Genomic DNA, 27,982 nt, shown 5'->3' with positions numbered 1-27,982 from the left:
TACTGGTCAATGTGACCAGTTTTGATATGCTAAAATCAGTATTCTCCCTTTTCGATTGATCAGTCACATTAAGCCATTGGTTTTCAACTATAACCCTTCCAGTAAGGAACAAGGTTTGATTGTTCCTTACCCATTGCACAAATTCTGCTGTTTTAATTCCATTATCATAAGTGCATGAACAATTTTGAACTACTGGTGCGCACCAACAGAGTCCATGGCCTAGGCTTAGTTTGATGTGAGCCAGCAAGCTTCATTCATCTTCAGGGGGATTCCGATCAGCAATGTTATCATAATGAAGATCGAGGGGTTGCTTCGTGACATTGTCTGCTTGCCGCACAAGTCGCTCAGGTAACCATCGTACTTCATTGTCTTTTTGCGAGAGTATAGAAACATGTCCACATCCCCATATTAAAACAGGGTCAGGTCCATACCATTGAGCAGTTAGAGGGTCTTTCCACTTCACGTAGACTTGTTGTCTTTCGGTTTCAGGATGCCTGTGACGATCAGCTGCAGATTTCCCTTGATTATCCAGTATTAAAAAAATTTAAAATGAAAAGAGCATGTGATAGCCATTTTTGTGGGGAATATGCCATGGTCCTGTATTCCCCCTTTTTTATTTTTTATAAATAATTTTTAATGTGGCATGTGCTCATTCCACAATACCTTGTCCCTGGGGATTATAAGGAATCCCGGTGATGAGATGTGGAAGTTAGTACAGAAGTGCTTAAAAGAGTTGGAAGTATACGCTGGGCCATTATCAGTTTTTATCTGTATAGGGGTTCCTAGAACAGCAAAGGCCTGAAGGCAATGAGAGATGTTTGGCAGCCTCGCCGGACTGCGGGGTGGCAAAAACAAAACCTGAACATGTATCTAAAGAGACATGTATGTATTTTAGTTTACCAAATTCAGAAAAATGGGTGACATCCATCTGCCAAAGCTGATTAGGCATAAAACCTCTAGGATTTACACCATAATAAGGGACCGGGAGAAACGTGACACAGGAAGGGCAGGATTTTACAATTTGCCTTGCCTGTTCCCGGGTGATTCCCTATCTTACTGGTAAGGTCTGGGCATTGAGGTGATGCAAATCATGACCACGGGATGCTTTTTAGACTTTGTCAGTCCCTCTTTAAAGGATCTGGCTAACTCTGCCTTTCAAATAAATAAAAACTAATTTGGGGCCGGTGCCGTGGCTCACTTGGTTAATCCTCTGCCTGCAGTGCCGGCATCCCATTTGGGCGCCGGATTCTGTCCCGGTTGCCCCTCTTCCAGGCCAGCTCTCTGCTGTGGCCCGGGAGTACAGTGGAGGATGGCCCAAGTGCTTGGGCCCTGCACCCGCATGGGAGACCAGGAGGAAGCATCTGGCTCCTGGCTTCGGATTGGTGCAGCGCCGGCCATAGTGGCCATTTGGGGGGTGAACCAACAGAAGGAAGATCTTTCTCTCTCTTTCTCTCACTGTATAAAACTCTACCTGTCAAATAAATAAATAAAAATAATTTTAAAAAGTAATGTATATAACTCAGTGGGATTTTTCCAAAATATTGCAAGGAGAAGCTTGGTGGTTTTTAAAATTGATTTGAGAGAGAGAGAGAGTGAGCTTCCATCTGCTCATTCACTCCCCCAGATGCCCACAACAGCTGGGAAAGCATTGATGCTGAAGCCAGGAGCCAGGAACTTGATCCTGGTCTCCCATGTGGGTGGCAGAAACCCAAAGACTTGAGCCCTCACTGCTGCCTCCTAGGGTCAGCATTAGAGGAAGCTGGAGTCAGGAGCCAGAAGCCAGTATCAAAGCCAAGTACTCAAATGTGGGGTACAGGCATGCCATCCAGTGTCTGAACTGCTAGCCTGCCCGATTCAATGGTTTCTTAGTGTGTGGATGGCCCCCGACTCACAGTGGTTCACGTTTACGTTGCACAACCACCTCTCATGGCAGTCGTAACCGTGAACAGCTGATGCTCCGCAGGGCACCGTGTTGCCTGGCAGGATGTTTGGCGAGTTAGGTGTGTTCAATGCATTTCAGACTTGGGGTATTTTTGACTTAGGATCACCCCTTCATAAGGCGAGGCGCATCTGTAGTCACAAAGTTCTACAACCCTGACCCCAGAATATGTCCATCGCCCTGAAAGGAAGCCCCGTTCCCACCCGCAGTCTCCCTGCTGTCCCCTCCCTCCGGCCCCTGGCAGCCACCAACCTACTTTTTTATTTATCATTATTTACTTTCATTTTAATTTTAAAATTATTATTTAACAACATTGTATGGTAATAATTCAACCAAATTAAACCTGCAGCCTCCAATCTACTTTTGACTTCTGTAATCGTCTTTGAGCCCGAGCTCTCCCCTGGACCACAGAACCAGTTCTGGCCTTGTGATGCGAGGACCAGAGGAATCCTGTGAATAAACAGTGTTGTGTCTGCAGAATCCAACGGCCAGCCACTGGGCGAGGGCCCTGGGCAGAGCCCCTTCCCCTCATCCTGTGCTTTAGGGGTCCCTACTGCTTCTCCTGCATGGGACCCAGAACTTGATGAGGGTCTCTGCCATCAAGGGTCTCAGGGGAGAGCAGAGCACCAGTGCTGGGGAGGGGCCACAGGCTGGGGCTGTGCCGTGTTGCCACTGGAGCCCTCCATGCACACGTTTCCAAGTTCCTACAGGACCGAAGGGAGAAGATGGTGCCTCCCCCATCGTGTGAAGTCTCTTCAGGACTGAACGTGTCTTATTTCCTCCCTAGCTGTCTCTTTGCACTTGCTTACAAAACACAACATGGTGAGAACTTGACATTGAGCACTTGCGTGGCCCTGGAAGGGCTCTGTGCACCTGTTACGTGTAAGCTGTACAGTGGATGCATTGCCTGACTCTTCCCTTGCAGTCTTGTGAGGGGGCTGTGCTGAGCCTCTCAGGGTCTCTGTGGTGCCCTGGGAGTGTGGGGTGCAACCTGCCAACCCCAGCACCCCTGGGTGCCCTGAGCCTGCCTTTCAGAGCCACCCCCACATCACTCACACACGGGGCCTCTGAGGAGTCCCAGACCTGTGCGTTGAAATCGCCATGTACTCTGGGCTGGTGCTCACCTGGGCCAGTTTGTCCCCAGCCTTTGTTCGCAGGGTCACACAGGCAGGGGGACCTGCATGGAGAGCTGAGGCACCTGGCCTGGTGGCCCTGTCCCCTGGACAAGACTCTTCCAGCAATGTCTTCTCCCTGCAGGAAAGTACCTGGCCATACCTGTTTGGCGTGATCATGGTGCCTGCCTTCATCCAGCTGTTGACCCTGCCGTGCCTCCCCGAGAGCCCGCGCTACCTGCTGTTTGAGAAGCATGACGAGGAGGGAGCTGTGAAAGGTAGGGGTCCTATCCCCTTGTCACGCGTGGGTCAGCCCTGCAGGTGCACCAGGACCTGGGCGGATGGGCATGGGAGGGACCACATTGTGATGTCACTCTGCAGGCACTCGGACCCTGGCTGAGCACCCAAGGATGGCTTCTCATTTGCCTCCCAACAGCCCTGCTGCGGGGGCCGAGCCGGGCACAGGGTCATCCACAGAGTCTGGAAAAGCCAGGATGATCAGGCACCCAGGACCCTCGCTTGCGTGTAGTCTGTTCCGTGCCACTTCTGTGGCTGCTCCCAACCCCCGAGAGGAAGCAGACAGATTTCCTAGTGACTCAGAGGTTTATGGGTGGGGGGGGACCCTCCTCTCCTGCCTCCACATTCTTACTCGAGGGCACAGTGCAGAATGAGCATCACTGTCTCATTCAGGGCCCAGCTGTGGGCAGATGTGGGCCCATTTTACAGGAGAGAAAGTGAGGCTTGCAATGGGCCTTCAGGCAGATACAGCTTCAGAATCAGGCGCTTCTCCTAGAGCCCCCAAAAGGCAAAATCATTCTGCCTGGAGACAGACACGGTGGGCTTAACATTGCACTTTGCTCCCCTTGTAAAATGGTCCCCAGCAGGTGGCGCCAGGTTAGGCTCCAGGGCTAGCGGCTACCCTTACTGCCGCCACCCCATGAGCAATTCTCTTATGCCCCCTGAGCCCGGGGGACATGGAGAGAAGAGGGGACGGTCGGGAGCTTCCCCCAGGCTGTGGTGGGTGGAATTAGATGGTTTGTGTTGCTGTCCGCTCTCATCACTGCTTGGGACTCTGCACAGCCTTTCATGCGTGAGATTGACCTGCCAGAGTGCCCACATGGAGGTGTGTGTGTGTGTGTATGTGCGCACGCGCGCACGCAGCATCTTTGAGAACTCAAGCCGTGCAAGCATTTTGCAGATTCCAAATGACACAGAATATCCATCACCGCCTGGTTTGTCTAGCCATTCACAGCTGAGATCCAGTTTCTGGTTTCTGTGACGGGAAACCAGGGGGCGCTGTCCTCGGCTTTGCTTGGCCTGAGAGGAGCCTAAGCTTTCAGAGAAAGTCCGCAGCCCGGGCTGCGGATTGGGTTCATGGAGGGGAACCACAGTCCTGTGGACACGGTGTCTGTGTGCAGTTGTCCCTCCTTCCCTGGACTCCTTTCCCATCCCCCCACCCTCCTACATAGCAGCCAAGGGTGAAGTGCCTGGCCTGGCTCTTTTTATTTCTCTACGCCAGCTCTGTGGCTCAAAGTGGGACAGAGAGCCCCAACTTCTGCCTCAAGAAAGGAAGGCGGAGACGAGCTTCTACCCTAAGGGGACTCGACGGGCACTGCTTCGTGACTGGGGTCCCTTGATTAGGACCCTTTGCCATGCAAGAGGCAGAAACCCTACTCGAGGCAGTGGAAGCGGAGCAAGGGGAATTGCACTCCCACTCTGTCTGCCTGAGCTTCCAGGCAGCTGAGGGCTGGGTGTGGGAACAGAGCAGTGGGGATAAGAATGTCCCTGGGCCAGCGCTGCGGCTCAATAAGCTACTCCTCCGCCTGTGGCGCTGGCAAAATGGGTTCTAGTCCCGGTCGGGGCGCTGGATTCTGTCCCGGTTGCCCCTCTTCCCATCCAGCTCTCTGCTGTGGCCCGGGAATGCAGTGGAGGATGGCCCAAGTGCTTGGGCGCTGCACCCGCATGGGAGACCAGGAGAAGCACCTGGCTCCTGGCTTCGGATCAGCGCGGTGCACCAGCCACAGCGGCCATTGGAGGGTGAACCAACGGTAAAGGAAGACCTTTCTCTCTGTCTCTCTCTCTCACTGTCACTCTGCCTGTCAAAATATAAAAAAAAAAAAAAAAAAAAAAAAAAAATGTCCCTGGCCATGAGGATGAAGATGGCGCCCTGGACAGGTGCGTTGGGTCTTGTGATCAAAGGAACGTCCCAGGAGCACCCTGAACTTGACCATGCTGCCTCCCCAAGGTCGGCCTCTACAGGGCTGGCCCCTGGAAGATTTAGGACACTGCAGGACAGAGAGAGCCTGAGCTCTCCGACCACATAGATCCCAAGAAGGCAGGGAGGCAGCAAACAGGTGTGTTTCCTTCAGGTGTGGCGGGATCCAACATCCAACCCTCAGCCGCTAAGCTGCTGCCTCTGCACACATCTAGACGTTTTGAGGATGTTGCAGGCTTCTTTCTTAGACAGGCTGTGCGCCCCCCCAACCCCCCGGCACCGAGACCGCACTGAGCAGCTCCCGTGAGACAATCCCATCCCAGAAGAGGGAGGTTCCCCTTCACCTAGCACAGGTTTCAGTCCCTGGAGAGCTCTGGTGTATATCACGATTCAGCCCACCCACCTTACGATGGAAAGCCCAAAATGTAGTGACTTACACAAAATAGAACGTGCATTCACTCTCACTTTCACAACTGATCAAGGCGGGCTGTGTAGGGCTGCCGGGTTCTCCATTGTGTCAGAGCCTAGCTCCGTCCATGTCTTGCTCTGCCATCCTTAGAAGGTTGCCTTGTGGTCCAAAGTGGCTGCCATCACATCAGCGTTCCAGCCAAGAGGAGGAGGAGTGTCTGTGGCCAGTGCCTGTCCTGTCTCCTGCAGAGCTGGGCCCGTGTGACCCTGTGGAAGCTCAGCAGGGCAGGAGCAGGAAGGCCAGCTCTCCTTGCCAGTTCATCCCTCTCTGCCTCAGTTTCCCCAGGTGTTAAGTGGCCATCAGTGCTGACCTCGGTGGGTGGGTGGGGTCTCATGAGGATGTTGTAGCCTCTGTGTGTCCAGCACCCCTGGCCTCAGCCGTAGCGCCCTCCCTGGAGCAGACACTGGACCTCGTCCTTCCTGTAACAACCCAGTGGATGTTTGCAGTCTGCACCCTGCACACAGATGCTCACTGAAGCTCCAGACTAATGGAAACGATGGAATTTGATTCCATCAGCCTCTCAGCTCTGTGGTTTCTTTTCATCATTCTTTGGAGTTGCATGGAGAGAAACATCACCGATTTCTGCCTGGCTGGTCCTCGGCACGTCTCCTAACCTCCCTGAAGCCCACCAGAGCCAACGACCCTGGTCCTAAGAGCCAGCACGGGGCCTGGCACGTGGGCGGTCACAGGGTCAGGTGAGCCTGAGGCAGGGGGATCTTCATGATGGCGTCCTTTGTGAAAAGAGGAACTTGCTCACTCGTTTCTGCAAGCCAGGGAGCGTCCCTCGCCAGGGAGCTGGACCCACTGACCTCTGAGCCTGCAGCTTCCGGGGCTGTGAGAACTGCATGGCTGTGCCCTGAGCCCCCAAAGTTTCACTCAGTCTGTCCCCAAGGGCCAAAACTGAATGTTGGGAGTAGGGTCGGGCCCCTGCCAGAATTAGAAAATCCCAGCTCCTCCTGGCAGTGAAGTGGCTTCCCCGGGGTCCCCATCACACCCTACCTTGGCCTGCTCTGACTTCAGCTCAGCTGTTAGCAAATGGATCCTCCCTCCAGGGCACCGGGGGTCTCTCCAAACCCTGGCTGTGTGTCCTCTGTGGCCACGTGTCGCCCAGTCCACGTGTGTGTTGGGGAGGGGGCAGGAACTGGTGGGTACCTGCCCCTGACTCCCACCCCTGGTGGACAATCCTGGGGGACAGTGCACCGGGAACGCTCAGCAGCCCAGGGGTGCCGCCCACCCCACCCACAGAAGGCTCTGCGGCGATGGCTCCGTGTGACGTGCCGCATGGCTCGTCCCACCCTCCCACCCGCAGATGCCCCATACCCAGTCCTTGTCTCGTGCTGTACTTTTAGGGCTGCAGCGCCTGCACCTGCTCACCTGCAGAAGGGACGCCCTGACCGTGTGAGCCCCGGGGACTCACGGAGCCTGCAGAGAACAGACTCTGGCCCGTGTCAGTCAAGACTTGGTAAAGACTGGCTTCATCATGGCCATGGCTCAGAAGTGCACCTGCCAGCCCAGGGAGCTTCAGGCAGAAGAAGGCAACAAAGTTGGTTGACCCAAACACGTGGCATGGGGCCTGTGCCCCAGCACCGCGAGTGTAGCCAGGAAATTGTCCCTTCCCTAGTGTCAGTCATTGTTCTGGCCAGTTAATCAGAAGGTGTCTTCTTACATCGTAGCAAGAGTAATTTAGCCGAAGTCTGCATTTGGAATATTTTAAATCAGGAATATTTTATACTGTTGGCAAGGGTTTTTTTTTTTTTTTCTTTTTATCGTTTTTAATATGCAGATATGAGAGTTTTACTGGTGACCTGTGTATGCGATTTTGGGTACCAAACCCCATGGCTATAGAAACATTTCCAAAGCCTCTTTTTATAGAAGTTTCTGGCTACTGTGCCGGTGCCGCGGCTCACTAGGCTAATCCTCCACCTTGCGGCGCCAGCACACCGGGTTCTAGTCCCGGTCGGGGCCCCGGATTCTGTCCCGGTTGCCCCTCTTCCAGGCCAGCTCTCTGCTATGACCCGGGAGTGCAGTGGAGGATGGCCCAAGTGCTTGGGCCCTGCACCCGCATGGGAGACCAAGAAAAGCACCTGGCTCCTGCCATCGGATCAGCGCGGTGCGCCGGCCGCAGCACACCGGCCATGTCGGCCATTGGAGGGTGAACCAATGGCAAAAGGAAGCACCTTTCTCTCTGTCTCTCTCTCTCACTGTCCACTCTGCCTGTCAAAAAAAAAAAAAAAAAAAAAAAAAAAAGATGCTACTGTAAGCTTGAAGAGGCGGGTGCATTGTGTCTTCAGTCTGAATGTCTCTGGGAGGCAGCGTGCTCTCCGTGGAGGCTGGGGCTAGCACCAAGTGAGCCACCCATAAGCCACCCAGTGCATTTGTCAGGGTGGGCTCAATGAAAACCAAACTCCAGTCCCAAAAGCACCAACCAGCGAATGGCACAAGTGAACCACAGTGTGGCACTCCACACGGAAGGCAGAGAAAGACCCAGAGCCCCTGCCCCAGCTCCTCCGCTTGGCACAGTCCCACCGCCTCCCCCAGGCTCTGTCCTCAGTGAACTGTAGAGAACCAGCAACAGGACCGCCAGCTCCCACCCCCTCCCCCAGGCTCTGTCCTCAGTGAACTGTTAGAGAACCAGCAACAGGACCGCCAGCATCTGCTCCCCACCCCTCTCCCAAGGGCCCACGTTGGAGCCTGCTGCTGAGGGCTGCAAGACGTGCAAACTGACTCAAAAGCCCAGTGACCTCCTTCCACCACATCCTAGTAGTGGCTGCACATCAGTGCTTTGACGCCACCTCCCATCTGTAGACGAGGCCGTGAGACCTGGGCAGCTGCTGCCAGCTGCGTGCCGGGCCCTCCTGAGAGGAGAAGCCCAGCTGGCTCCATGTTGGCTGTAACAAAACGTCACAGAAGGGGGCTCAGACGACAGGTTTGTTGGCTCTCGGTTCTCAGCCCACGAGGTCACCAGGGCAGAGGTGGGGAAACCCTGCTTCGAGGGAGGTTCCGGGCTTGCCGGCTGCGCCAGTTCAGCTCTGATCAACAATCACTGACGTGGCTCCTGATCCCTGCAGGGCTCTGCATGTGTTCCCGGCCAGTGATGAGACGTCCAGTGACAGTGCTGGGGGAGAGGCTCAAAGGGCAGGCCGGGGGGGTGGGGGTGGGCGGGAGAGTGTCCCAGCCCAGGGAGCTGCGTGGCCGAGTGCACAGGGCCCAGAAAGCAAGATGGGGGTACGAGACGAGTGGAAACCAGCTGGCTTTTATGAACGCATGGATAGCAGGAATGTGAAGTTGATGCTTCAAGGCGAAAGTCAAGTGTTTAGAGGAAGTACAGATGTTTGTTCCAGGAAACTTCCCTGCGGGCTGAGCAGTGAACTTGGCAGAGAGCTTCCTGGAAGGCAAGGTGAAGAAGGAAGACATAGACAAGGAGCTTCTTATTTTGTAATGAAAGCTATGTGTGTCAGAGAAGAGAGGAAAATATTCTCCCAAAGCCTTAGAATTGTGTTAGCACAGGGATTTGCTTTTGGAACTTTGAGGAAATGTCAGCAATATGAGTTCATGGGAAAACACAGTTAATTAGAGAAGTTTATTGTGGTGCAAACATTTTGGAAATCTGCGCAGCTTCTTCCTGGTACACGTTTGTCATGAACGGGAAGGAGTCCTCGTACATGGTTTAGTTCATGACTCAGAAACATACTCGATGGGTGCTTTTCTAATGAATGCTGGGGGAAGCATGGCTCAGGAAAGACTTTGGGAAGCCGTTTTCAGCGCAAGGTGGAAAAACACCCAGAAGCCCACCTGGAGAATCTGGAGTGAGCTTCACAGTGGTTTTGGGGTGTGTGTGAGAGAGATCAGGAGAGTGATTTTGCATGACCCGTGGCTTGAGTGCTGCTCCAAGGCCACCACCCTCGGTGACTGGGAGGGACCGTGCACGGGAGCCACCGTGGAAGCCGCCATGGGAGCCGCCTCTCCCCGCAGGGCAGACTAGCAGACTAGACTATGAGCACACATCCCAGAAGCACCCCCTCAATCCCATGATGATGCCCTCGGGGGCTCATCGGCCAGCCCACCTGCCAGTGTCCAAAGGGCTGGTAAAATCCCAGAGGCTCTGTGAAACCAGAGTGTGCAGTCTGCTGGGGTAGGATGCATGTGGTCAGGGTGAGGGAATCAGGGAGGCCGCTCCTGGAGACAGTTTCCTCCCCTGGTGTCCATATTCCACGGGGCTGCGTGGACACAGGCTTGAGGATCATGCGACTCATGCTCCTGGAAGTGATGTGGTCAGCTCTGGAGTCTGCAGCCAGGTGGCCGTGAGCCCCGGCTCTGGACACACCCCCCACCCGCAGTGAGAGCGAGCATGTGGGCACAGGCAGCCAGGAGGCGCTCAAAGACTTTCATCCTTGGCTGGCTGGGAGGCTCTGAGCCAGGGCACAGCGGGAGCAACCTCATGTGGTTCCTCCCGCGGCCGTGGGAGCAGGCGTCATCACCGGATATGAACCAGGGCATTCCCACCCCACAGTGGGGACGGATTTGAACCCTGGGCAGTTCTGCCTTGCCAAGCGGCAATGCAGAGATGCAGGTTCCCTCCCAGCCAGCTGGGTGACCCCAGGCAAAGCCCTGCCTCTCTCTGCCTGTGGACTCTGGGGTTCCCAAGGCCCCCGCAGCCCTGTCCCTGACAAGGGTGTTTCTGGGTGGTGGGTCCATCCCCGTGAGGATATCCTGACCCCCTACTGAGAGCCCTGCTTTGTCTACTTGTAGCCTTCCAGACGCTCCTGGGCCGAGAAGACGTCTCACAGGAGGTGGAGGAGGCCCTGGCCGAGAGCCGCGTGCACAGGAACACCCGCCTGGTGTCCGTCCTGGAGTTGCTCAGGTGTCCCTTTGCCCGCTGGCAGGTGGTCACTGTGGTCATCACCATGGCCTGCTACCAGCTCTGTGGCCTCAATGCGGTAAGCACCGGGCCCTGCCGGGCATCCTGCACCTACAGGGAGACCCCCAGTGGCTAGGGGGCAGCTGGGGCTGGATGGTTCAGGGCTTGAACCCTGGATGCCCACGTTCAAATCCCAGCCCTGCCAACCACCATGGATGCTGTGCCATTGAGCAACCACGGAGCCACCTGGCCCTGGGCTTCCCCACCTGGAGGATGGGATAACATGGTGTTGAAAGAGGGACTCCATGGGGAAGGGCCAGTTCAGCAGCTGGCACAGAACTGCCCCATGCCAAATGCTGCCTGTCGCTCTACTGATCCCCAGGGATACCTGCAAGTCACACTCCCCCAGCAAATGCGTAATGGGGAGGTTCTAAGGGAGAGATACTGGGATGATTTGATGGAAGTGCCCTCCCCTAAGCTGGCTCGGGGCCGAGGCTGGGGCTGGAGCTCCATGGACAGGGGAGTCTGAGGAGGCACAGAGGTCCCCACCCCAGGGTGGACTCGGCCAGCTCTTCTCACCTGGAATTCAGAGTGAGGGAGGCAGAGTCTGGGTTGTTATTGTTATCCTGTCTTCTGCAGAATGGAACAGGCTGCCTGGGGGTCGGAGAGGGGCTCCCTGAGCGGGGGGTGCAGGCAGGCTGGCTGCCCGCTAGGCAGGGGTGCATGCAGGGGGGTCCGGCTCTGAGCCTGAAGCTCCCTCTGAGAGTAACTCCCGGCCAGCAGTGGAGAAAGTTGCAAGCACAACCTGCAGCCTCCTGATTGTGTTTTCGGAGGCAGTGGGATGAAGGTCCAGCCTGCTGCTTCCCTGCCCTTGCCTTCTCGGTCAGGTCAGAGGGTCAGCAGCTCCACCTGAATGTGCAGAGCAACCCCGGGCAAGTCCCACCATCTCCTCCCTGCTGTCAAGGTCATAGCATTTGGCCCCAAGGTCATCCCTCTCATCCTGAGACTGCAGAGAGGGAGAATGCCGGCGCACGGGACTCTCACCAGCATGCCTGGGATGGGTATCTCCTGGGGCATTGAGACGGAGACCGCGGTGTTTCTAAGCGGAATTGCCCACCAGAACGCGATCTTTGCATTGGCACAGGCTATGGAACTCTGGAAACCCCGCAATGCTGTGTCTGCAAGCTCCCTGCACGTGCGCCCAATGGGAGAGACCCTCATTTCGGCTCCCAGCACCGGCTTCCGCTGTCTTGCCTTCCCTAGGAGGAGTCCCTTCTCTCTTGAGGTCGGGATGAAGGCTTCCAACCCGGCTTGCTGTCCCCGACACCCAGCACGGAGCTCTGGGCCAGGAGTCAGTGGCCCCCGTTTCCCAGCTCAGAGCGACCACCAACCTGCAGTGAGAGACCTGGCCCCACTGCGTCCCCCTTGCTTGGCTCAGTCTGCTCAGCTGTGGTGATGCTCTAGCCTGCAGGTATTTGGCACAGCGTGGCCAGGAGCTGTCCCCAGGGCAGCCCTGTGAGCTAGCTGCCACTGGTAGGCACAGAGATGTTGGAACACTTTTGCAAGGTCACACATCTGGAGCGGTAGAAAGGAGACCTGAGGACTACAGCTTCAGTCTGTTTAAACACAAAGGGACACAAGCTGGTTAGTGGCAAATGCCAGCCTTGCATTTGCCATGCCTGTGCTTCAGGCTAAGTTCTCCCTGGCACATGCAGCCTTTTAATCCAAACCCGTGACCTCATGTGACCCGGAAACTCCCGGTGCCTTTAAAGCCTGCTTTGTCCCCCAAGCCTTACTGGGCATTCTTTTGGAGGACGTGATTTCTCCTTTGAGACATTTGTAAAGGCAGCCAGGCACCTCCCGCTCCAGACAGCCCTGCCACGTGCAGGCGCCATCATCATTTTCTAGAGGAAGTAGCCGTGGCTTACAAGTCAGGCATGCTGCAGGTCCCTACAGTGGCACCTGCCCCGACAGCCGCCCGCTCCTGGGGTCAGGTGCACTGCCCTGGACAGCCCGCCCCAGGACCGGCCAGTCTGTCTCAAGTCCCAGGAGCCTTGGTCTAAGCCGGTGCCTCCCAGCTCATCACATCTTGGAGCCGTCAGCAGTGATAACTGGAAATGTCTCCAGGTACCTCCCGCTGTCAAGAACCTTGGTGTGCAGCCAACAGGAACACATTACTCCATGCACTGATGCCGCAGAGTGGATGGATGGCTTTCACATACTTCAGAAATCAAGTGAGCGTTAGACTTAACAACATGGAGTTGTCCCGAAATTCCTCATTGCTATTGGATTCCCACCCCACCACGGGGCTGTGTCTCAGAGTGGCTTTCAAATTCCCATCTCTAAAATTAGACCTGCCAGGGAAAATTGCTTGTGCCGGGCAGCTGCTGTCCTCCGGAGCCATTCGTGCCCTGCGAGGAAGCCAGCCTCTGCCAGGAGCAGCCGTCTCCTGCCCGTGTGCAGGAGATCTGGGATGCTGAGCCCAGCCCCTGGTCTGGGGCGGCCGCTGCCGCTTGCCCACCTCCAAGGCGTCCCCCCCTTGCCCTGACCTGAGTCAGCACTTGGTCTCTGTCCCTGTGTGACCTGAAAATCTGGGGAAGAAAGGGAGTAGGAGGTGAAAACAGGGGCTCAGAAGGACACTGCCTCTACCAAGTCTTTGGGTTGGAAATCGGACCGATCCCAGCTGTCGAGCCCGGGCCTGAGAGTCTTGGGTTTCTGGAACCTTTCTGAATCTCTGGAAGACCCAGAGTTAGGGTGGTTCTTTGTGCTGCCCTGGTGGCCCGTCCTTCCTTCTTACACACAGGAAGCTCCTCCTGCTAACTTCCCGGGTCAGCTTCCTCTCCTGCAGCGTGGGATGGTAACACTCAGCTTGCACAGCTGCTGGGAGGATTGTGTGAAATGGCGCTTGGAAAGCACTTGGCTTGGATTCCTGCCCCCACCCCCAGCCCTGCAGGGACCACCAGGACTCTTCCTAGCTCTGTTTCCTTCTCTCGCAAGGCCACACGTTTTCAAAATTTGCTGCCTGCAATGTGTAGCTCTTGGTGGGGACCCGAGGGCCTGTTCAGGCAGCTGTGAGTGAGCCCCCTGTCCCCACTAGGTGCGCAGGGTGCGTGCTGCTGCCTGGGTCTGCACCCTCAGTGGGATGCGCAAGCCCCCTGTAACTCAGTGCCTGGCACAATGCCAGACACCCTCCCCCCTGGCTCGGTGACTGAGTGGGACAGAGGGAAGGCAGGGGATGAGAAAACCTGAGATGTGTTTACAGCAAAATGCATAGCTGCAGCCTTTCCTGGCAGGGAGCCACTGGAGAGTCCCCCTGACGTGTCATCGGGAGCCCAGGTGTTTTTGCAAAAGAACCTCTGAATCGTAATTGCAGAAGCTTTTATCAATAGCTTTTGTTTTGCGAAGGTTCATCTGCAACTACTCTCCCACACAAACTAGAATTTTTTAAATATCTAGTTATTTATTTGACAGAATGAAAGAGAGAGGGAGGGAGGAAGGGAGGGAGAGAGAAAAGGAGAGAGAGAAAGAGGAGAGAGAGAGAGGTGAGGGAGAGGGGAGAGGGGAGAAGGGAGAGGGGAGAGGGAGAAATCTTCCATCTGCTGGTTCACTCCCTAAATGGCCACAATGACCAGGGCTGGGCCAGGCTGAAGCCATGGGCCAGGAATTCCATGCAGGTCTCCTGCATGGGTGACAGGGGCCCAAGCACATGGGTCATCTTCCGCTGCTTTCCCAGGCAGGTTGGCAGAGAGCTGGATCGTGAGTGGAGCAGCCGGGACGACTCTGATGGGGGACACCAGTGTCACAGTGATGGCTTAATCTGCCCTTTATTTATGAACTCCAGCCCTTTATTTACTTTTTTTACATTATAAGAATTAGAAACATTCTCACCACTACCACCGAGACCACCCTACTGAAGGGATTTGCTATGTCCCAGCAGGGACGGTGGAAGCTAAAAAGAAGCCTGGGTCCTCACATCCTCCAGCTTCCCAGCGCTGTCGCCCTGGGTTCACCCCATGAGTCCCGGTGTCTCAGCGTCAGAGCTGGCAGGAGAACAGGCCAGGGAGCTGGTTACCGTGAGCAAGGGCTGGGTGGGTGCGAAGGTCTGTTTTTGCTGGTAGGCTAAGGAACAAGACTGGGCGATCCAGCACTCAGGACTTTGGTGAACGCTGTTTTCTGGCACTCTTAAAAACCAAGTTTTCCTTTGCTTCTTCCTGGGTTTTCACAATGAAAAAGAGTGGGAGGCAGAGGCAGGAGCCCCTTTACACACCGCACGTGAGCCATCCAGGTACAGCGCACTGTTGAAATCTCACCTCCCTCAACAGCTGCAGAGCAGGGCAGGGCAGGGCAGACCTGTGTGTAGGTTCTCGCCTTTGACGCGACTGCCGGGAGCCAGACCCGCCCCGTGCAGCTCCCAGCCTCCCGTCTGTCCCACCAGAACCCTCAGAGGACTTTTGGCTTTGAGTCGTCCTGAGCTTGGAGCTCTGCCACCCTGAGCCTGGCCAGCCCTAGAGAGGGCCTTGGCGCCACCTGGGTGCTGTTTCCCCGAGTGTGAGGTGTGCAGCCAGCACCACAGACAGAGGCCAGCAGAGCCAGCTCGCTCCTCCAAACCGAGGGGCGAAGACAACATCTGCCTGGGGCCTCCGGCAGCGTCCAGCAGGACACAGAGCCCCTTCTCTCTGAGGCAGCCCACTGCGATCGCTGGGCCCCCTTTCCCCCTCACACCACCTGCGCAGGGAAGGCAGGGCCGTCTCGTCCACACACGGTGAAGGCAGTGGAAAGGTGTGGGATGACGCGTTCGGATCCTGGCTCTGCCGCTCATGGCCGCATGGCCCTCACCTGGCTAAACCTCAGTTTTCTCATGTGTTACATGGAGGCAGGGGACGGACCAAACTGGGTTGTGATGAGGACGTGGATAGTCGTGCAGGTGATACGTTTAGGGGAGGGGAGAACAGGTGTGGGAATCCGGTGATCAAACTGTGAGCTGCTGGTCTTTCTCTGCCCCCGGCTTCCGGGTGCTGACCCAGCCCCAGCTGGAGCAGGTCCCCTGCAGGCAGGTTTCTCCCTGCGTGCAGACAGCAAGCAGGTAGCATGCAGGAGGCGGGCACAGAAAGCTCCAAGGGGGACTTGCTGTGTGGAGTGAGAGTGAGACCGGCTGGCAGGGTGTGATGTCCAGGCCTCCGGCAGGGCACAGGGAAGGCCCAGCCCACTTCTGCCATGTTGCCAGTTACTGACTTTTTATATCTTCTTTGTTTCTTTCTGTTTCTCCCTCATCTTTGTGCTTTGCAACCTTCTGTCACCTAAAGTCTTGATTCTCTTTCTCTGTGGCAGTGAATGTCATGTTCTTGTCTATATTCATGATGGCTGTTGTGATTATAACTTCATTCTTTTTAAAAAAGATTTATTATTCGAAAGGCAGAGTTAGAGAGGGACAGAGAGAGAGAGAGAGAGAGAGGTCTTCTATCCGCTGGTTCACTCCCCAGGTGGCCACAATGGATGGAGCTGGGCCAATCTGAAATCAGAAGCCAGGAGCTTCTTCCAGGTCTCCCATGTGGGTGCAGGGCCCAAGGACTTGGCCATTTTCCACTGCTTTCCCAGGCCACAGCAGAGAGCTGGATTGGAAGTGGAGCAGTTGGGACTTGAACCGGTGCCCATGTGGGACACTGGCACTGCAGGCGGTGGCTTTACCCCCTACACCACAGCACTGAGCCCTGTTATGCTTTTATTTCCAATGTAGGACTTCCTTAATCATTCTCATAGTGCCAGTCTGGTGGTGGTGAATTCCCTCAGATTTTGCTTGTCTGGAAATAGACTTTATTCTTTTTTTTTTTTTCAAAGATTTATTTATTTATTTGAAAGGCAGAAATACAGAGAGAGAAAGAGAGAGAGAGAGGTCTTCCATCTGCTGGTTCACTCCCCAAGTGGCTGAAACAGCCAGAACTGGGCCTATCTGAAGCCAGGAGCCAGGAGCTTCTTCCAGGTCTCCCATGTGGGTGCAGGGGCCCAAGGACTTGGGCCATCTCCTACTGCTTTCCCAGGTGCATTAGCAGGGAGCTGGATTGGAAGTGGAGCAGTCAGGACTGGAACTGGCGCCCAGATGGGATGCTGGCATTGCAGGTGGAGGCTTAACCTTATACACCTGTGTACCAGGCCCGAAACTTTATTTCATGCTCTCTTCTCAAGGATAGCTTTTCTGGGCATTCTTGGTTGTCAGTTTTTCTTTCAAGACCTGCAACATCATCCTGGGTGTGTACCAGTCTGATTGGTTTTCTGTTATGTGTATCTGGATGCTTTTGTCCTGCTTTCTGTAGTAGCCTCTCTCTGTCTGGCTTCTGATAGTTTGACCGGAGGTGGGAGGTGGTCTTTTTGGACTGAATCTGGTCGTGGTCCCTTGGGCTTCCTAGATCCAGATGTTTCGTGTCTCTCATGACCTGGGAAGTTTCTGGCTATCATTACATAGCCTAGGTTTTCAAAGCCTTCTTCCTTCTCTTCTCCTTCAGATATTCCATTAATGTAAATATCTGTTCACTTATGGTGTCCCATGTGTCTCATAGCTGTCTTCATTATTTTTAATTTTCTTTATTTTCATCTGACAGGGCATTTCGGCTGGGTCTATTAGTTGTTGAAGCTCTTGACTGCAGTTTTTATTTCAGCGATTGCAGTTCTCATCTCCAGAATTTCTGTTTGCTTTTTTTACAAATTTCAATCTCTTGGGGCCAGTGTTGTGGCGCAGTGGATTAACTCCCTGGCCTGAAGCGCTGGCATCCCATATGGGAGCCGGTTCTAGTCCCAGCTGCTCCACTTCTGATCTAGCTCTCTGCTATGGCCTGGGATAGCAGTAGAAAATGGCCCAAGTCATTGGGCCCCTGCACCTGCGTGGGAGACCCAGAAGAAGATTCTGGCTCCTGGCTTCAGATTGGCGCAGCTCCAGTCATTGCGGCCATCTGGGGAGTGAACCAGCAGCTGGAAGACCTCTCTCTCTCTGTCTCTACCTCTCTCTGTAACTCTGACTTTCAAATAAATAAATCTTTTAAAAAATTCCAATCTCTCTGTTGACTTTCTCATTCCTGTCTTGCATTGTTTTCCCCATTTTTTTGAATTGCCTGTTTGTATCATCTGACGTCTCACTGAGGTTCCTTCGGGGCTCTTCTGCCGGATGTCACAGATCCCCTTCAACTCGGGCTCTGTTTCTGGAGCACTGTTGTTTTCTTCTGGGAGTGCCACGCATACTTGCCTCTTTGTGTTTCTTGTGTCTATGTTGGTGTCTGAACAATTGGCGTAATCACTGCTTCTTTATGGAGTAGCTTTCTTTAGAAAAGACTTCTCATTGACATGGATGTAGGTTGTCAGTTGGGCAGCTGCTCTGGCTTTGGTTCCAGATGGAAGCACACGTTTAGCCTCCCTGGGATTGCTTCAGCTGTAGTCAGCAGCGGTGTCTGTGGTACTGCGATGCTATGCATGGTAGCAGTTTATAGTGTGACTTTTCAGTGGACACAGGGTTCAAAGGTGCATGTCCTCCAGCCCCAGAGTTAAGTGCCAGCCACTGTGGAGTGTGCAGTGGCAGTGGCCATGGTCTAGGTTCTGCAGGACACAGAAGGGACCATGCCCAAGTGCACAGGTGATGCCAGGGCTTGTGACACTGATCGCCATGGCCTTGGAGCTGTGGGATGTGGATGGGACCCTCTCCAGGTTTTTGATGCACAAGCATAGGTGACACCAGGACTTGTAGCACCAATAGCTGCAGTCCCAGCACTGGGGGATGTGACGGGGCCCTCACCCAAGCCCCACTGAGTGAGTGTTTTATTCCAATCATTATGCATTGGTGTTCATGGAACTAGACCTGTGGAATTCAGGTCTCATGGGGGTAAATGTGGGTGACTCTGGGGAATTTAGTACTGAGGGTCATAGTCCCAGCACTGCAGGATGGTGAGAATCTTGCCCAGATCCCACAGGACAAACACAGATTATGCTGGGTATTGGCACTGGCTGCTGTAGGGTTTGAGCCGTGGGACTTGGAACCTTCCTTTGGCTCAATGGGACAAGTGGGGATAACTCCAGGGATTGAAGCACTACCAGCCACTGTCCCAGAGCTGCCACCTGCAGGAGGGGCCACTCCAGGTCCCAAGGGCAAGCAAGGGTGATGCAGGCCTTGTGCTCTGGCCACCAAGAGCCCTGAGCCACGAGACCTGGAGGAGAAGAAGTCAGACCCAAGCCCTCTCCCTGACCTCTCCTCCTTTCCGCTTCAGATCTGGTTCTACACGAACAGCATCTTTGGGGCAGCTGGAATCCCTGCAGAGAAGATCCCGTACGTCACCTTGAGCACGGGCGGCATCGAGACCCTGGCTGCCATCTTCTCTGTAAGTCCGCTGAGGGCGACTCCCAGGAAGCTGGGGGTCAGACAGCACCATGGAGAGCCCCAGCACCTCACAGGAACACACTCCTTGTCCCGCAGAGGGGTCTGGCACCTGCCCCTCTGGAGAAGGTGCCTTTCCACGCTTTGCTGCTGCTCCCTCCCTTGCGCCCCGCCCATCACAGAGGCCAGACAAGGAATCCCCAGGGGAAAGGGCCACGTCGTCCCCAGGACCTCAGAGTCCCTGTGACTCCCTGATCTCTCAGAACCGTGAGCTGTCATCTCTGCACCCCCAAGCACGCATGTGTTTGCAAGGCAAAGAGGAGGAGAAGGGGCCTTCCAGTCGGTCAGAGAGCGGAGCGACTTTGATAGAGACATGTAGAGCTCATCACTCCTGCTCAACATCTCGGGGCGGGGGAGAAGCTGGGAGACTCCCGAGGCAGTCACTGGTGTCCTAGTGATGTAGACAGACATGGAGGATAAAATTGATTAGGTGTGTGAGCTGGAAGACCACGCCTTCACCACTCCAGGTTTCAGAGTGAGACCAGATTGGACGTGGGCTGGGCTGTGTGAGGCTCAGCAGTTCACTCTGCTTCTCTGAGCTTTGCTTTCCCTCTTCCTGCAAGGGCTGTGTCTGCCCTGCCTTGCAGGTGTGTGGTCTGCGCTCACGTGGTGCAGCGGGGTTCTTGTCCAAAGGCACGGAGGTGGGGGGTGCCTCCCATCAGAGTGCTGGATCTGATTTGGATGGAGCAGCTCCCTGAGCCACACACCCAGACAGAAGGGATTAATGCTGGTGCACAGCCCAGAGGCTCCCCAGGACACGCTCGACAGAATGCTTGCTCCTGTACCTTGATGGGTCATTCCAACAGGATGCTCTTTAAAAACAAGGCACAAAGCAGAGGGGTGGCCTCTGGGCTCCTTCCTTTTCACCTCATGGCCTCTTTGCTAGAGGAGACGAGTTCTGTGTTTCACAGTCTGGGGGTTTCACAAAGTCCCCGTCTCGAGTTAGAAACTGCTCCCAGCTCTTATTATTTTTCACTTTGATCAGTGGAAAAGCCACAGGCAGTCTGGGATGAAAATGATGAGGGGAAGTGCAGGGTTTCGTTTTCTGTTAAAGACTCTCACTAGAAAAAAAATCACCTGCTCGTTAGGGTAAATTTGTAAAATGCAGGAAAATAGTAGCAAAGGAGAAATGGCCCATAGCCACCCTCTCCCAGGGAATTTGGCACACCCGCTCCTGTCTGTGTTCCGGGGTAGACGTGGGTTTGGAGCTCACACAGTGGTGGTCCTACCCTGTGTATCACACAGTCTTATGTCAGAATGTTTTTCCCATTTGTTGTCTGAATGATAAGCCGAAACAGAGAAACACTGACAGACAGCAAGAGTGCTCCCACACTCTGGTTTATTTTCCCAAATGCCAGGGAGCCAAGAACTCAGTCCACTTCTCCCACAGGGGTGGCAGGGACCCACCTTGCGCCATCACCTGCTGCCTTCCGGGGTTTCACTGGAAGCTGGGATTTGGAGGAGAGCAGAGCCGGGGACTGGGATCCAAGCCCTCCAAACGGGATGTGAGCACCCAGCCAGTGTCGTAAGCACTGCCCCAGCACCTGCCCCTGAAAAATTTTTACTGAAGCATGCCTCATACGGGCACTGCAAAAAATTTGTGGGAAGAAAAATGGAATTCAATGGTAAGTTTATTTCCATGGACAAAAACCTTGGAAATTCATGCAATGTCTTCTCCATGTGTTCCATGAACATTTCAGAAGTCACTTGCACGTATGAGATGTGTGTAGCTCACCGCCTACTCGTGAACACTGATACTGAAAACTGTCAGTGACCAAAAATTAGGGGCCTGGAGGTTTCCTTAGCCCCTGTCTGGGGCGTGGGGCTTGGGAGTCTCTCTGCTCAGAACCTGGGTGACAGAGCTGTAGGCCTGGACCCTGATCCTAGCTCTGGTCCTTTTGAGCCACATGACACCAAATGAGTCATTCAACAGCTCTGTGACTCGGTTTCCCCAAATGACTGCAACAGCCAGGGCTGGGCCAAGCCAAAGCCAGGAGCCCAGAACTCCATCTGGGTCTCCCACATGGATGACAGGGACCCAAGCCCTTGGGCCATCTTCTGCTGCTTTCTCAGGTGCATTGGCAGGGAGCTGGATTGGAAGTGGAGCAGCCAGGACTTGAACCAGCACCCATATCGGATACTGGGGTCGCAGGCAGTGGCTTAACTCACTGTGCCACAGCGCTGATCCCAGTCTCCCCATTTCTGTGAGGACACTGTCCTGCCTCATAGGGCCGGGCTGAGATTAAGCAGAAGAGGGGACGCTAAGAGGTTCAGGCAGAGCCCTGATGTGCACTCAGGGCGTCAGCTCCTCTTGTCTGGCTCAGGCAGCTCCCCAAGCTGCCCTGGTAAACCGGGCTGTGCTGACCCCCAAGCAGAGAGCAGGGTCCCCTGGGACGCTTGCCGAGCATCCAAGACCAGACCAAGTGACTCCTGTGGGGCCACACAGCCGGTTGGGACTGAGCTGGGAGGTGGGCAGCCCCCTGCCCCAGGACCCTGAAGAGCACACCCACCTCACTCCTGAAGTGCAGTAGCTGCCCTGTCTGAGCGAGGAGCAAGCCCAGCTGGGGATGTGCTGCCCCGTCTCAGTCTCCATGGCTCCAGAAACCACCGCTTGCGACCTCCACTCTCTGGCTGGCACATCAGCTTCGTTCAAAGCCAGCAGTACTTGGTGAAGGTTACCTGGGAAGTGCTGGTTCCAGAAGAGGGTAAGTGATGGTGGCTTCCTGGAAGAGGAGGAGGGGACCTCGCCAAGCCCAGGACCTGGGGACACGGCCTCTGCTGAGTGCTCCTGCTGCCGCCTTCCGGCGTAGTCCACGGTGGAGCTCGGTCGCGTGGCCCATGGTCGGGCAGTGTGGTGCTCTCCGGTGAGCTCTCACCAGCTGCTCCTGACGCCGCCTGTTGAGCCTGTGCTGGGCTCACAGAAGGCTGTTCCCATGATGCCTGCCTGCAGGAGCACAGTCTGATAGAGGAGGCTGTGACCGTGGCTGAACTCTGGCTGTGTCCTAGAGCCCCATGATGCCCTGTGGTGGGGGGAGGGTGATGCTCCATGGGGCCGCCACTTGCTCCTGGCTCATCCATCCACAGACACCCAAGGAGACCTCTATGGCGCTATAGGCCACTGTGACGTTGTGATGGCCTCCAGAGGAAACCAGACGCAGACACAGTTAGCATGTGTTGTACTGAGACGAGCTCTCCTGTCCAGGGCTCTCAGAGGGCCTCCTGGAAGAGGACACTAGGAAGCCAAGAACTACAGGGCCAGCAGGAGTTAGCTCAGCAGAGGAGACGTCCATTGGGCCGTGGGCCAGAAGCTTATGCTGGTTCACTTTAGGTCTGGGCAACTTGGAATTCAAATCCTCACAGCCAGGGTTTACCACCAGATACCAGCCAAATCAATCTCTGGGTTTATTTGCTCATCTGTGAAGTGGACTTCACCATGCTCACCTGTGGTGTGCAAAACACTGGACATCGCTGAGACGTCCACAGGAGCTGTGGTTGCGTCAGGTTGCGTGGCAGAAAGGGACTTTGCAGGTGTGGGTGTGCCAAGGAGCTTGAGACCAGGAGGTCTGGGTGGGCTCAGGGTCTCCCCAGGGTCTTCATAAGTGAAGGAGGAAGGCAGGAGAGTCAGAGAGGGGAGGTGATGGCAGAAGCAGGAGCAGGGGTGATGCAGTTGCTGGCTTCGAGGATGAAGAAGGAGCCACCGGCCAAGGAAGCTGAGCAAAGCAGGGAACACACCGCGCAGGCTCCAGGGGGAAGCTGCCCTGCTGATCCTCTGATGTGCACCCGAGATCTGCTTGTCTTCGGAACCAGACTCTGAGACACGTGAGCACCCTGGTCTGAAAATCTGAAACCTGGAAAGCCCCAACTTCGAAAACTCCGTGGGCAGCCCAAGCAGAGAATCCCACACCTGACATCCACACCTGATGTGTCAGTCAAAACGCAGGGTCAACGTGAGCTGAAGATGGCGCAGAAAACCCCCTTCAGGCTGTGTGCTTCTGATGGACGGGAAACAGGAGTGAATTTCATGATTAGATTCAGGTCCCATCCCCAGAACATCTCATATGCAAAAGCTGGAAAACACGCCAAATCTAAAACATGTCTGGCCCAGGTGTTCCAGATACAGGTGCCTGATCTGTTGTGGACGACACTGTGGTGCTGTCCCAGCGACAGGAAGCTAACAGGATGCTCACTGACACCCCAGAGGATGCAGCGGCTGTGCCTTCGTCCCGGAAGGAGCCAGGTCCCTGGCCCAGCCCCATTTCCATGAGCAGAGTTTCCAGATGCATCTTCTGTACTGCTTTGTCCAAGCCTGGAAGGCAGTTGCCTATCCCAGAGGACTTCTAAGTTCTTGCTGAGATGTTGGCAGTCGATTAAAATGACTCTGGAGCATAGTAACGTTGAGAAGGACCAGGCGTTTTTGTTCATTCGGCCTACAATTAATTTGAACTCCAACTGTCCCTCATCAGTGATCAATAATTGCCGGCTTGCAAGAACACCTGGTTTTCCAAATGGATTTTCTTGACAGCATTGACTTTCTACTGAGTGAGCGTTTTTATAAAGATTTGTTATCTATTTGAAAGCGAGAGAGAGGAGAGGGGAGAGGGGAGAGGGGAGAGAGGCATCAGACTGAAACATCCTGTGTGGCAGGAGCTTCCTGGGGGACCTCTCCATCCCCCCAGTGTGAGAGTCAGGGCACAGCCATGTGGGGACCTGGGTGCTGGCCCGTATCTGCTGCCAGATCTCACCTTGGTGTTCACATTCCTGCTGTAGATTTCCAGCTGTTTCCACCACTGTGCCTGTACTCCTGGGGACACCCTGCTAGGGTTATTTTTCAATGTAAAATCTTTTAAGTGTGTGTGTGTTGGTCAGCCTCTTGTTATTGTAATTAAGTTCCTGAGCAGGCTACCTTATTAAATAAAACAAGAGTGTTGTTTGGGCTCACAATTCAGGAGGTGCAAGGTTGTGGGGGCCCCCTCCGTGGCGGTCTTCTGGCTGGCAGAGTCTGGAGGTGGCACGGGGCATCCCGTGGTGAGAGACAGGGAGCCCACGGTCTCCATGGCTGTGTATTAGCTCCCCCTCCTCAGGAAGTCCCCCGGATTCAGTCATGGGACTCTGCCCTGCTGTGTCGTCACTTCCCAGAGAGCCCATGGCATGGTCGGATTGGGGGTGGTGTATGGCGCAGCACCTGCCTCCCATATCAGAGTGTCTGGGTTCAGGCCCTGGCTCTGCTCCCAATTCCGGCTTCCTGCTAATGCGCACGCTGGGCGGCAGCTGAGTTGGCTCAAGTGCTTGGGTCCTGGCCACCCACGTGGGAGACCTGCACTGAGTTCTGGGCTCCTGTCTTCAGGCTGCTCCAGACCAGGCTGTTGCAAGCACTGGGGGTGTGAATTAGCAGATGGGAGATCTCTCTCTCTCTTTCACTGGCTTTCTGCCTTTCAAATAAAATGAAAATGTGTGAGGATGCTAAGCCCTGTACCCTAAGCCACAGGCTTCATTCTTCCTCTGGCACCCGTACCCTGACTGGTAAGGTATCAGAACCGTGTAAACTGTATCTTTGCTGCAATCCCAGGACCTTTAGCCAATCTTGTGGCTAACAGGGTGAGGCCCAGCCCAAGTTAAACCTGCACTAGAAGTGAAGACTGCCCATAACTGGAATCGGTGGGATTTGTATCTCGGGGGAGTTGGGTCAGAGTAGGCAGTGGCGTGGTGCTGAGATGCCTACAGAAATAACCAGGATGAGTGCTGCCGCAGTCACCCCGCGATCAGTACATTGGGCTGTCACACAGATTAATACGTATTACGTCGTCACACCAAGAGCAACCTATGTTCAACTTACGCTGAGGTTAACGCCCGCTGTGCTGAAATGCACTGATGCCGCCTACTGACTGCAGGGTCTTGAGAGCTGATTTTTTTTAAAGTGTCTCCAAGTGCACCACCCACAATTTCAGTGCTGGAGAGTGTGCCCCAAACACACACCAGCTGAGAGCCATTATCTGACACCGTGAGTTGCCGGGATTTCGGGTGCCCTGGGTGAGGTGCGGATCTGGCTGGTTTTCATCCCCCTGAAGTCTGTGGGGGAAGCAGGAACTGGAAGCCGGTGTAGCTGGAAGCAGCACCTGATCTACAGACGATAAGCTTAGTCCAGCGAGACCCTGAGGAAGCAGCCTGGAAAGAGAGAGGAGGGTGGAAATGCTTGCTCGGGTCGGGAAACTGACCAGGCTGCAGCCTCCCTCCCTCCCTCCCTCCCTCCACTCCAGGGGCACCTGTAGCAGGCGCTCAGAGTGAATGTGGCCCTTCACCTGGTGGTGACATTATTAGTGCAGACGTTGGCTCAGGGTGAACAGCAGGCGCTGAAGGTTACTGGTGCCAGCTGGGCACTGATGGTTCTCCTTGTTATGCTCTCAGGGGACGCCTGAGACTCATCCAGGGAGCGGCCATCCACCCGGTGGCCCACTGCCTCTCCCTCCGCAGGGGACGCCTGGTGGGATGGTATTTATTGATAAGCTTTTTTGTTCTGGATAGGAGTTTGGAAACCACTTTCACTGAGACCTGGTTTTCTCTGAATGAACTGTGCTCATCTTAACGGGGCCGTTCGGTATGTGTGACAGATTTATGTAGCAGATCAGCACAGCTGTAATCAGGATAGCATTTCTGTCACTCCAAAAAAATGTCCTTGTGTCCCTTCCCCCCTGCCCCACTTCCTTTCCCCCAGAACAGCCAGCTCTGTGTGGCCTTGGACAAGTACCGTAGTCACACAGGCCTCTGATCTTGACCTCCCATCACCTCCCCAGGGGTCCCCTTGCCACTGGAGTCCAGCTGCCCTGTCCATGGTGCCCTGGCCCTGGCTGCTGCATCCGAGCTCCGCCGGTGGGACCCGGCTCATCGCATGCTCGCTTGCTCTCGCTCTCTCCACCAGCTGCTGGTTTTTGCTTCCTCCCTGCCTTGCCCTGGGCTGGACTTCCCTCCCGGCTTCTCGCTGTGTGACGCTGTGTCCCTTTGCCCCTTCGGTCCTCGCCATTTTGCTCTGCCACGGGTGAGCCTCGCATCTGCCTTGCAAAGGCGGACCCTCACTCTGTCAGCAAACGCTGGCCCCGTGTCTGCCAGGCATTCGCCAGCTGCTGGGGGACCAAGGATGGAGGCCCCTGGTCTTCAAGTGAGGAGAGCGGGCAGGGGAGCAGGGTATTCAGGAGTCGGACGTCCAGGTGGGACAGTGAGCTCCTACGAGGTGGCGGCTCTGCCCATGTCCAGCTTGGAGATGTTAATGTCTCAAGGAAGACCTCACTGCACCCTGCAAAGCTGGTGCTATCAGTCCCATTCCAGGTGGGGAGCCAGGGGCCTGGAGAAGCTGAGTCACCTGTCCTGGATGCCATGCAGCCTGCGTGGCAGAGCCGGGGCTGGGGCCGGTCCCCGCGCCTCTGGGTGCCCCCTGTGCTCATTGTGTGTCTCTGCCTGCTGTCGCCTCCTCCCAGGAGTCTTGCTGATTGCCCAGTTGAGGAAATCCATGGACTGTGCTGCAGACGCCCTGAGTTCAGTTCCTGGCTCCCTCTCCCTTGCTTGCTGTGTGATGTCTGCTGAGTTACTTCACCTCTCTGGTCCTCAGTGTCCTATCTTTGTAAAGTGGTGGGGGAGGCACCAGGCAGAATCAGATTTCCAGGGGTGTGTGTGTGTGTGTGTGTGTTGTGTGCAGCCTCTTAGCTAACCAGCCACCCACTCTGGGGTGTCCTCTAGCATATTCTGATTCTCTTGTCACAGACAAAGGCCCTGGGGCTTTGGGAAGTGGAACCCAAGGCAAGTTCATGCCCCTGCCAAGTGAGAGATGCTGACACTTGGCCCCAAGCACCATTGTTCCGGGTGTTCAGCCTTGTGAGGAGTTCAATGAAGGGCCCTTGCCCAACCGAGGGTGGACACAGGGGCCAGCCAGATGAGGTCAGCGGCAGTTGGAAGACACTGCTTCAGGGGCTGCATCAAGTAGGTCTCCTGGCATTGCATATCCTAGCATGAAGCTGACCCTCCAGAGAAAGCACAGAACCTTTCTCTATCCCCTCCTGCCCGAGCTGCCCGGGGCGCCTGCCCCCATGAAATCTAGGACATGGAGGTGCAGCAGAATTGCCTTCATGGCCGGCTGGCTTTGCAGGAGGGGACAAGGCTGTGGCGACCACATGCTTCCGGCTCCTCCTTCCAGAGCCCCCAGAGGAGGAGCCCACCCTTCCAAGGAAGATGGGGAGGAAAGGTGGATGCATGGCACACAGCAGGTGCCCGAGAAGGATCGCTTCCCCTGGCCCTCTTTCCCACAATGATGGTTGCTTTTCTGACCATGGCCTTGGAGAGAGTGGCTGGGCTGTCTCAGGGTCAAAGTCACAAAGCCCCTCTTGAGCCGTGACCCCCATTGCTGTTCCTTTTTGCTCATTGCTAGAATAACAAGCGTATTTTCTCTCTCTCACCCTCTCTCGCCCCCTGCACTAGGGCTTGGTCATTGAGCGCCTGGGACGGAGACCCCTGCTCATCGGTGGCTTTGGGCTCATGGCCCTCTTCTTTGGGACCCTCACCATCGCACTGACGTTGCAGGTGAGGGCCAGGCCTGTCACACCCTGCACAAGGTGGGCCCGTGCTGGTTCCGGCTCCGTCACTCTGGGGCCTTTGGTGCATGGGGTTTGTCCCATCCACAAATGGCATTAGAAGTGCGGCTCTCCCAAAGGGGTCTCACTTGGAGCTGAGAGGAGAGGTGGTTTGATGATGGGTTTGCCTCGATTCCCCTAAGATCCTCCCACACCCAGTGCTGAGCCAGCCCGCTGCAGGCAGGGGACCGTCTCCCCCTGCGGACACACCTCATGCAGTGGGTCAGCCCCCGTCACGCCTTGTGGAGTGGCAGGGGACCAAACACATTATGCTTTACACAATGACAACATGTGCAGTGCCTGTAAGAGCTCATCACACCTGCTTCAGACCAAACTGTCCATCAGTGTGGGTTCTGCTTCCCCGTGG

The 27,982-nt window shown here is 55.3% G+C and overlaps 1 protein-coding gene across 3 annotated transcripts in view; it reads left to right on the top strand.

Moving 5' to 3' along the window:
• The window catches only part of SLC2A9 (solute carrier family 2 member 9), a 142,500-nt gene that overhangs the window by 75,708 nt on the left and 38,810 nt on the right, over nt 1-27,982 (top strand). For all 3 annotated transcript variants that reach the window (XM_051829847.3, XM_051829863.3, XM_051829853.3), the window contains 4 exons: nt 3,197-3,329; nt 10,485-10,672; nt 18,837-18,947; nt 27,464-27,565. In XM_051829847.3, the coding sequence (XP_051685807.3) occupies nt 3,197-3,329; nt 10,485-10,672; nt 18,837-18,947; nt 27,464-27,565 (534 nt within the window). The remainder of the gene's footprint in view (nt 1-3,196; nt 3,330-10,484; nt 10,673-18,836; nt 18,948-27,463; nt 27,566-27,982) is intronic.

This window comes from Oryctolagus cuniculus, chromosome 2 (genome assembly GCF_051225735.1).
Source record: "Oryctolagus cuniculus isolate XC-2025 breed Fujian yellow rabbit chromosome 2, ASM5122573v1, whole genome shotgun sequence".
Taxonomy (NCBI): Eukaryota; Metazoa; Chordata; class Mammalia; order Lagomorpha; family Leporidae; genus Oryctolagus; species Oryctolagus cuniculus.
Note: the sequence above shows the minus strand (reverse complement) of the source record. Positions and strands in the feature narration are given on the sequence as shown.